Below are 11,051 nucleotides of genomic sequence, written 5' to 3'. Positions count from 1 at the left end.
CTAGCCTATATATGTTTACCAGACTACGGTAACTTACCATAAGGTAAATTGTCAAAAGTATTCATATTTAAGTAGGAGAGAAAACTAAAAGTAAAGACACAAGAGCCCCGTCTAACTATGTGAACATACAACTTAGATGTTTTCTGCGAACTTCATAACCTTTCATGTTATGTCACGGCTGCATTGTTCAATAAAGGATATAATTTTCTGATTTCAGTGTTTTTGGCTGTCGTTAATATACGTTTACAGAGTGTTCTTAACCTCTAAATTTGACCTATGGTAATAAAAAAGCTATGAAAGTAAAAAGGAAGATGTAGAAATAACCTGTAACACTTTCTATTATGTTTTACTTTATATTGAACTGATACGTAGAGTTACACCTAATGAAGCTGTCAACTGAAACTACTTATAACGGGTGTTTGCTTTTATAAATTCAAATTTCATACCTAATCATGTTTTAAGGTTACGTATCTATACATTTTTCCTTTTAATGCCAATATTAAGTTTTCTATGATCAATCTGGAATAATTTTCCAATTTTCACAATATAATGTTAGTGTAAAATGATTTTTATGGTACCGATAAGATTTTTTTAATTGCATTGCAAATATAAAATATATAGAAATTACGCACGTCATTCTCATTTTAAAGGAAAAACGAATATATACGAATTACATACGAATCATTTGCTGTTTGACTATGAATCACTTAGTTGAACCTTTTCAACCTTTACAATGAAATCAGATATAAGTAAGTTACTCCAGCTATCATCCGAATCAAGAATGACAATATCAAGGGACACCATGCAATATATGCAAAGCTCTATATTGTCTTGTCACGAAATAAGAAAAACACTTTACAAATATCATGCGTCCCAAATTCTTTGCCGGATATCTCAAACCTGAATATTTGAATTTCAGGGATGTTTTAGTGCATAAAACCATTAGGAGCCATATGACCAAAAGTAATATAAAGATAATAGCCAAATAATAGCCAAATCATTAATACATCAACTTTGCCTGTGGAAGATGGAACCTTATTTTTTAAACTGGTTTCTAAATTTATCAACGGCAAAAAAATAGAAAAAATATGTCAGAACCTTGAGTATTTTGTAACACCAATCTGTCATCAAATCTAACTCTTAAATTTAAAAGATAACAAACGAAAACAAAAAGAAAGAAAATTGATTTGGAGAGAGTAACTGTCTGAACAAGAACATGTGGTGGGGTCAAACTGAATGGTGTTTGTATGAAAGATATATACTTGATACTTCAATATAAAAATAATTTTAACTTTCGGAATTTGCTTTTTAAACTTTTAAATTTGTATTCCTGTTGTGTATTGAACATAACTGTGTGTTACGTAACATATTCAAGGATTAGTCGTGCATCATATGTTATACTTCATGAATAAAGATTAAAACATCAGTACTTTTAACATCGTCTGGGGTTTATATATCTTCATATATAAAGACAAAAATTTGCATTTTCTTGAAATTGAAATATTGGTTTTAGTAAAATGTGATTAGCATAATTGAAAATGTAGATATGGATAATATTTAAATCATAAGCAAACATTCTTTTATATGTGCAAATCAATTTAATGACATGTATTTATCCGGCAATGGCAAATAAGGAAAAGTTTCTGATCTGAAAATTTGTCACACTTTCAAACTTACAAATATGAAGCTTGGCACTTACTATAGAAAAAGTATCAAGTACATTTACGCGACAAACCGGATGTAGGTAAGTGTAAGTGAACAAGTATATCTAACACTTCCCCTGTTAATGGCCAATAAATAATCAACTACTGCTATTTTTACATTTCGTAACCGTTCATGTCTAATTTAAAAATAATCATAGCTCTATAATGAAAGATATGTGTAGGTGTGCTTTTGTATGTCATAAATCATTGTTTGTGGATGATAGAAGAACTTGTCATGCCTATCTATAGTACGTATAGTACATTCCACAGCCAAAAGTGTGTTTGTTGTAGTGCAATGTAGATACGATTATGATTTTTCAGTTTGAGGGTGGTATCCATGTTGATTCCCATAAGATGATTGAGGTTGTTGTCCATATGATGGTTGATGGCCGTAAGATTGTTGTGGTCCAAACGGATCATTATAAGCCGAATTTTGCATAGCAACAACTGTTGGTGGATATTGCTGATGTTGAACTACTGGCATAGGTCCTCCTGTCATTGCTATAACGGTCTGGGGCTGCTGATTTGACACTACTGCCCCTTGATGTACTGGCATATTACATCCTACTAATATTAGAATACATGATATTATAAATGCTCCACCACCAGCCGCTGCACATAAATAAAATGACCATCCGGGTCCGACGTCTACACCGAAAACTGAAAGTAGTGTAGCCATATCACCAAATGTTCCTTTGAAGAAGTACAAGTAATACCATAAAGTAGCTGCACCACAAAAGAAACCTGCAAATAAAATACACGTATATAAGAGTTAATATATAAGTAGTACGCAATCTGATGATAATTTCAAATTACATTATATTTTTGTACAAATGAGATATATTTTTATGCATTTCACCACTCAAGCAATTGATGGTCAGATACACTAGTTATCATAATGTCAAACAACAGGACGATTAGTGAGTTTGTTCTGCGCACGTGTTTTAATGTTTCTATTGGTAACAACGCCAAAGTACTCATTTATTACCAAATATTGTCAAGTGAAGTTTTATCGCATAAGGCTGCATATCTAAGGATCTTTAAAAATAACTAAAAAAAATATTTTATAAAAAGCATCCCGCATAAAGGTATACGTTTATTCAACGCATTTTGATTCCGTTAATAGCACGCACATATCAGTTATTTTCGGTTATTTTCTATGATCGAATTTAGTTATAATATAACAATGCACATCGCTGGTACTTTGGGTTGAAGAACAGCAATACAGATTCTATTATTTTTGCTTTAGGTTTTAACTTGCGAGTTTCTCAGTTTAGTGATCTTGTGTCACACATTGATGTACTATATCCTTTAATTTTCTATGCGTGCATGTCACAAACGAGTATACAATGAATGGACGAAATGATAACAATATCTGAAAAATGTAAAAGCACACCATAATGTTACGTTTGTTCCCGACAAAAGAAATTACGACGGATACAATGATACGTGCTAAACAATGACCCCAATCATACAATTTAGTAAATGTGATTACATTCAAAAGTTCACAGTTAAACATAGACATTTCAAAATAATTGTAATAAAGTCACTCAGATTTGCATATTGATTTATACCTGCAAAGCTCGGTAATGACTCAGTTAATTGACTTTGTTTTGCATAATGTCCAATAACCAATACAATTTTTATTTTATGCAAGTTTAGGGAAATCAGTGGAAGAGTCGTCGAAAAGAATTGGGTAGTACTGCATATGCACTATTTACGAAATATTTGCCACTGAACGTTAAGTAGAAATTACCCAATCATCTTACCTCCGAAGAGACCGACACCAGCTATATTCTGTACTGTTGGTTTGGGGTTAGGTTTACTACAGCCACACATCCCGATCATACAAGCTATAAACAAAAGCAGACTTCCTAAAAGAGAGCCTCCAGCTATACCAAAATAATGAACTGAAAATATAAGAAGAAAAAGCTTTATTAAAACGTTTTGGTTATTACTTATGAAAACGATAGGCATACAATTTGTATTAACAGAATAGATTGCCGTTTCTGGAAGCTGAGTTAAAAACAACACGTTAGCTATATTTTGCGTACTATATTATTGATTTATTAAAAAGCGAGTTCGTATGGTAGCGTTCATCTGGCCTTGATTTCATTTTCAAGATTTTGAACAAGAAAAACTTTAGAGTATAAGTTAATTAATTTAAATTTGAACCTGTAACTGTATTTGTAGCTTGGCTATTAAGAAAGATCTGCAACAAAGTGTTCGTCTATACCCTGTAACTAAAACCCTTCAGTGTCATATACACTTTACATCGCTACTTTCAGGACCAAAAAACCTTAAAGCCCAAGTCACACTGTCACGTTTTATTTCGTTTTAAAATGCTATGTTTCAACTACGTTTTGAATACAAATGTCCCGTTAGTGCTACGTTCTTATCGCGTTTTGCTGTAGACCCACGTTTCCACCACGCATTGAAACGTTTTGATACGTAGTAAACACGTTTTGTTACGTTCCGCTAGGCTTTGGTACGTTTTTAATAGGTTTCTACTTCGTTTTAGTTTTCGCTATGTTTGTTGTTGAATTTTCAAAACATACGGGGCAGGTCCCGTTTTGAACAAAGGATCACTACGTTTCGTTATGCTTCGTTACGTATATTTTAAAACTGAGGGGGTCAGACCCATGATTGTGTTTTATACGTCGATTTATAATTTGAACTCTTAAAATATTTTCTATTATCTTGTATTGTATTTCATTGTATTGCATTTTATTTAAAATGTATAATTGTTTGTTTATATTGCTTGACCCTTATGGGTATAATTTTGCAATAAATATATGTTATATATTCCCGTTCGCTACGCTTTCTAAACGTAGTAAAACGTAGCTCTTGACACATGACAGTGTGACTGGAGCTGTACATCTCCATCACACCTTGCAGAAGCAAACGCGCTTTACCTTAAGCCGTCTCATTTTACTACGTTTTAAAATGCTACGTTTCAACTACGTTTTGAAAAAAAATGTCTCGTTATTTTGAAAGCTAAGTTTTACTAGGTTTGTGCTACGTTCTTACTACGTTTTGCTATGTATAAATACGTGTAAACCCAACTTTCCACCACGCATTGATACGTTAGCACGTTTTGTTACGTTCCGCTTAGCTTTGGTACGTACATTATTTACTAGGTTTCTACTTCGTATAAATTTTCGCTGCGTTTGTTGTTGAATTTTCAAAACAGGTACAAAGAATCACTACGTTTCGATACGCTTCGTTACGTATATTCTCGTTTCGCTACGCTTTCAAAACGTAGTAAAACGTAGCTTTTGAAAAGTGACAGTGTGACTGGGGCTCAAAACTTCAAGACGAAAGATCATTTACCTCACACACTTCAGGAACAAGTGTAACACAACACATGGTTATTTGGAATAGTAGTTTATTCAAGCCCGTCTGGACCAGTGTCCATAACGGACGGTCTTCATTATACAGTAAAATACACAAGTATATATACAGAATATAAACAGTGTCAAGGTTTCTATTCATTTGACCATTATAGTCTTAAATTAAAAGATACAGGGATGAATATCTATTAAGTTGACTCTTATTGACATGTTTTGGCCAACCTGGAAATGAATGGTCAAAGAATACACGCATGTCCAGTGTTTTAACTAATTGTTATTGCTACATGTCTCCACATGGTATGCAATACACGTATGTCCAGTGTTTAACTAATTGTTACATGTCACCTCATGATCTGCATGTAAATATTTCATATGCAGTAGCGGTCAATTGAACAACCTTTTACAAGTTCATGATTTTCTTAATAGATATTCCCCTGTATTTATTTTATTCAATTTAATAAACATTTTAAGAATATATAATCATCAATATAAATATAAATATATTTTATATATATTTATATATATTTTTTTAGCCTATCATATTGTCACATTAGAGCCCTTTGCCTCACACACTCCAGGGCCAAATATCTATTATCTTACACACTTCAGAGATAAAGACTCTTTACCTCACATCCGTCGTGGCCAAAGTCCTTCTATCTCAATCTTTTCGGGTCCTAAGACTCGTTATGCGAAACTCTCTCAAGCAAAATACCTCTACCTTACACCCTCGAAGACCAAAGACTCTTTATAATTACCTCACAACATTCTGGATAGTAGACCCTTTACCTCACACCCTACTGGACCAAGGACATTTTGAAACACACCCACAGGACTGAAGAGAATTAACTTTAGCCTTCAGGACCGAAAATCCTTCACCTGACACCTTTTAGGGCCAATGATGTCACAGCCTTCTTTACTAAAGACCCTTTACCTTACACCTTTCAAGAATTAAGACTCTTTACCTCACATCTTCAGGGGCAAATACATTTTGGAGTAATACTTCAGAAGAAAAACCTTTCACCTCATAGCCTTCTGGATTAACCACTAATTACACCACACCCTATAGGACCAAAGATTATTTTATCTCACACCCTCTAGGGTCAAATGGCAGTGACCTCATATCCCTCAGGGCCAAACAAACCTTTACCTTACATCTTTCTGGACCAAAGAACCTGTACCTGTTGTTGTTGTTATTGGTTTTGGTAGGCGGCTTACTTATGTAGTAATTGTGCCTTATATTCATATAACATAAATATTATGTATATAACTTTAGTCCTTAATTTATTTTTAGTATTACGTTTTGGCGAGTAATTACATGAAACTTTGACGAACATGGTTGACTGAGTTACTAAGAAATATGTTTATGAAGAGAGACAAAAAAACAACACATAACAGAAGGTACATGTAATAGGAAAATAAAAAAAAACAGCAATGATAGTCCCTAATGAAATGTACATTATTAATTGATAGTATTATAAAATTATTTACGGAAATTTTATCTAGTTGTTCACCTTTGAGTCGTCTGTGATACACTTATTAAAAAAAAGTATATTTAGTAACATCGTACCATTCAGGACCAAAAACTTTTGAGATAAGCAATAAATTGTCATGCGTTGATACGTGTTTTAATTAAGCTATAACTACGACTATATAATATACGGCATCCGAATTAAGATAGTAGTGTCCGTCGAAGCTTTGGGGTTGTTTTCATTTTGCCTATTTTTCAATTCTGCTTCTCTTATCAGACAGATATTTTTAGGATGAAAAACGCCGACTTTCTAAAAGTGAATTGAGTTTTTTTAAAGTTTCAATGAAAAAAAGAAGAAGAAAAAATAAATTTGGAAAGTAAAAAGTTTGACTTGTAATTGTAAACAAATTACAATAATAAAAAGATGAAAATTTGTGTTCAGCTAAAAGAAATAATAATTTAAGTAAAAAAAGGACGCGGAAAATAAAGAAAAATACAAGAAAAATAAATAATAGATATAAAAAACTTCGACTTTAAAACAAACTATCTTTCTGTGGTTTCACTGTGTCTGATTATATATACAAGACGAATATTTGTACGTCAGATTTTCAACAACAAATGATTTTTAAACATGCATATAACTCACTGTGAAATGAAAAGAAAATTGAATTAAATACTCGTCATTCCCTAGATCTAATTTAAATGAAAATCATATCTAAATTTTGTCTGGTTGAATGACCGAAAAGCAAGTGATTATTGTAAAGTGCTCAAAAATGACGGTGTATCGATTTGGTATCACCAGTAACAACCTGAACAGGTTTCACGATATCGAAAGTATGTTTATATCCGTACCATCATTTTCAGAAAATTGTGTTATTTAAACTATCCAGGTAAAGCAAAAAAAATCAAAGTACTTTGGTCTAAAAAATTGATTGGAAGGGGGGCGTAGGAAAAACATTTAAACTCTCTATTAACCTGTCGAAGACCGACGAAATTAAGTTTTCGATTTTACATGCGTGTGTGCTTTTTAATTATATCTTATCCATATCTACTTGAACGATACACTTGTACTTGAACTTACAAAAGTCACAAAAGAATAAAGATGTTTCGGGGTTTTAATAAGAAAATGCCTTAAACCAACGTGTTATATTTTGTTTAGTACTTTGCAGGTTTTTGTTTTGTTTACAGATAACGAACCACTGCTTCTACATTGTTCTGTAAATTCATCATTTATAATTTTTAATTTAATTTGGGGTGACAATGAGAAAATGTTAAATAAAATAGTTCATTTAAAGAATAAATATAATATGATTTTGAAACATGTTTTTACAAGCGAGATAAAACTAAAAGGAACTATTGTTTACTTGTAACATAAATATATAAGATGCTAATTGAATACAACATGTACACTGGCACCTAGGTATTTCATCTTTGATAAAAGTCAGTATATATATCGTGATGCAGACAAACATATTAACTCTTAATTAGTTTGTTTCTTTAACTTTAAACAATGTAACATGTGTAAGTTTAACATGTAAATAATGAAGCGTGAAAACAATAAATCGTTTAATACACAAACATGCACAGTTAATTAATTCTTACCATTTAAGAAGTCCTCTGCATATTGAAGATAATAAAAACATGCTTCTTGATTGAAAACTTCATAGCATATCTTAAAGAGTCCGGCATGAGATTTTACAAGTCCTGATGAATGGCCAACTACCATCCAGTACTGAGTTGCAAGTCCAATAATCTCCATTATAAAGAATGCTACTAAAAGAAACGTTCCAATTGGTACTGCTGACGACATTTTGTTTTCTTATTTAGAATAGTGTAGAATAAGTGTTAAACGATCAATGCATCAAATAAGACAGATATTCCAGCAACATCCTGCGTCAACGTCATATTACCTGGAACTTTTAATTGCACTGCGCATGCATTATTGGATACACGGACAAATCTTTAAAGTTCTTTTCAGGTTAAAAATGAATATTTCTTGAATCATTTTGATTTTAAGTGTGTGAAAAAAAGTTAACTGATGTTGGTTGTTATCTACGTGTATAATCTTAACCATAGATGTATAACATCTATGTCTTTACTATAGTGCTGATATTCTGGAAATGGAAGAGGAAAGTGAAGTGCGTTGTTTTATCATATATACCATCATGTGTGGTTAATTTGAGCCTCTAAAATACTAATTAATTACGTCTTCAGGGGCGCTACATGTAATATGATAAGGGGTAAAATTGTAATACAATATAAGATAAATGTTAATGTCGTTGTTGGTTCTCATAGCTAATAGGATTTTGAATCTAGTTAATATTTGATAAACACCGCGTTAAACCATATGTCCCTATTTAAAGCATTGATCGTCCAAAAAAATGGGGGAGAGGGGATTTCAAACCCGGAACTACCCTGTGAATCTGGCACTGTATAAGATCTCTTATATAATAGTATATTTATAAAGGATATCTTGAATTTCGAGTAAATAGTAAATAAATAGTAAAATGACTTGTGATATACTTCGGTTATGTTTTACTCTTTACTTTTGCTTCTTTTGTACGGGTTGGGATATAATTTTTATAACTATTTTAAAATAATTAGATAAAGTTAAATAAAAACAACTTATTTTATTTTGTGAAATATCTGTACAACGCAATAAGGGCAATATGGTTAACCAAAATTGCCACCAAAAATTCTCCAAACTGCAGTATTCGACGATAGGCAATCACCCACCCGGCGACTGACAAGGCCTAAAGGGAGCAAGCGTAGAAGAAATAAGGGGGTGATAGATCCGATGGGAAAAGGGAATACATTAATCCGGATCTTGCTTTAAACCAAGTTTCCCCGAAAGAAAAATAATCCGTTTCAAATACACTCTACAAGATTTCAGGATGTATTATCACCCGGGAACCCTCCCCCTGGATCCGCCACTGCACCCACCGATGTTCGCTCATGATCAATCACAAAACGTATATGGCATATGTATTTAAAAAACAATATTCAGAATTGTTATTATTCCACCAGCTTTCTAAACACTGATATTATCTAATAAGCTTATAGATGTATAGATTTTAAAATTATATGACAACGCCTTGCATTCCATGCAAGTTGACTTTGTAAAATTCAATTTTACAAATGATATTTGCATAAACTGCTACTTGTAGTATTTTTTTCCATTGTCACTTGTATCTGAAGAAGGTTTTTTTTCATCATTCTTCAATCTTGGTAAAGTTGTTAATTAAAAATGTAAGTCTTCTCACGGTTTCTTTTCATGGGTTGGTCATAGTTTTTAGAATTACAGTATTTTTTTCTGAATAGAAAATTGATTGAATGTCTTGAGTCATACACACTGATTTTATTTGTACGAGATCTTCGGCACTTCATTTCAATAGAAGCAAATATGTATATTTTATCCGAATTAATATGTTCACACCCTATTATATAATACATACGTCTGCGTTGCTTATTGTGAAATGTCTCTCCGACTGTGACAGATTATGTGTTCAGGTGTACCCCATCATGGACAAGGTTGAAATTTTGTACTTCAAAAAAGACAAAATAATTTATCGTATTGGAATAATGAAAAGATTTGACAGAATATAAATATATGGTCATACATAGTTGGATAGAAAATAGAAATTGTGAAAAGCTATCGGCATATCAAAAGTCAAAATCAATAACATCGTCGATTGTTGTGTTTTGTCATATATATATAAATGACTTTTTGTCAGATGACAGAACTTTTTCAATAGCCTTAATTGATGTTTTTCACAATCTAATTGAACGATTGATATCTGAATCCGTTCTGCATATGAGTACACCATTTCTGATAGCTCTTAATATAATCAAATTGATTTTTTTGAAATTTTTAGATAATGGTTTATTCAAGGTATGGTTTTAGCTAGCCTGAGTGTTTATCCCTAGATTAACTGACCTGCTTATTTGATTAACATCCAGTGGACTATTTGGCTGTTCTATTTTGCTCTATGTAAGATAGACTAACTTTGACATTTACAAAATTTTTGCGACATACATGAATTATTTTATTGATAACCTATAGAAAAATGTTTTAAATCCATACCATTCTCAAATCAGAAATTTGAAATTTTACTTTGTATTTTATTCTGTTGGCGACTTGCCTTTCTTGAAAAAGAAACGTAGCAATACCGTATGTCATATAAAAATAGCCATCAAGATTTCGAAACTGGGTGCTTTTGAAATAATATTTTGATGAATATATTGGAAACAGTAAGTCATTCGAGTACCTTGATATATTACAATAAGGGAGAGAGGCGCTATAACTGGGTAAAAGTTCAGTGTCATTTGCCATCTGTTAGATTGCTTGATGTAAATTATCAGTTTATTTGTATATTTGTTGACTATAGTTTATACTTATTGACTGCATAAGACAGGAATTATAGTAAGTTTATTGTTCCCCGATTTGCAACTATTACCCCGAGGCGTAGCCGATGCCAATATTTGTATCCGAGGGAACAATCAAATTACTCAATGATTCCATGAATA

General features: G+C 32.2%; 1 protein-coding gene across 1 annotated transcript; it reads right to left on the bottom strand.

Moving 5' to 3' along the window:
* Positions 1-1,812: 1,812 nt before the first annotated feature.
* On the bottom strand, positions 1,813-8,627 carry LOC134687577 (uncharacterized). Its single transcript, XM_063547985.1, has 3 exons — positions 8,127-8,627; positions 3,473-3,613; positions 1,813-2,447 (listed from the first exon to the last, which is right to left on the bottom strand). Exons 1-3 carry the CDS (start codon positions 8,332-8,334, stop codon positions 2,011-2,013), a joined length of 786 nt encoding a protein of 261 aa, XP_063404055.1. The 5' UTR covers positions 8,335-8,627; the 3' UTR covers positions 1,813-2,010.
* Between the last annotated feature and the right edge of the window lie 2,424 nt (positions 8,628-11,051).

This window comes from Mytilus trossulus, chromosome 1 (assembly GCF_036588685.1).
Source record: "Mytilus trossulus isolate FHL-02 chromosome 1, PNRI_Mtr1.1.1.hap1, whole genome shotgun sequence".
Classification (NCBI taxonomy): Eukaryota; Metazoa; Mollusca; class Bivalvia; order Mytilida; family Mytilidae; genus Mytilus; species Mytilus trossulus.
This window is presented reverse-complemented; position numbering and strand designations above follow the sequence as displayed.

Coding starts and splice junctions, on each gene's coding strand:
- LOC134687577 (XM_063547985.1), bottom strand. CDS start 8,334: ATGTCGTCAGCAGTACCAATTGGAACGTTTCTTTTAGTAGCATTCTTT. Junction 3,614..8,126: donor TGCAGAGGACTTCTTAAATG/GTAAGAATTAAT, acceptor TTATATTTTCAG/TTCATTATTTTGGTATAGCT. Junction 2,448..3,472: donor TGGTGTCGGTCTCTTCGGAG/GTAAGATGATTG, acceptor TTTTATTTGCAG/GTTTCTTTTGTGGTGCAGCT.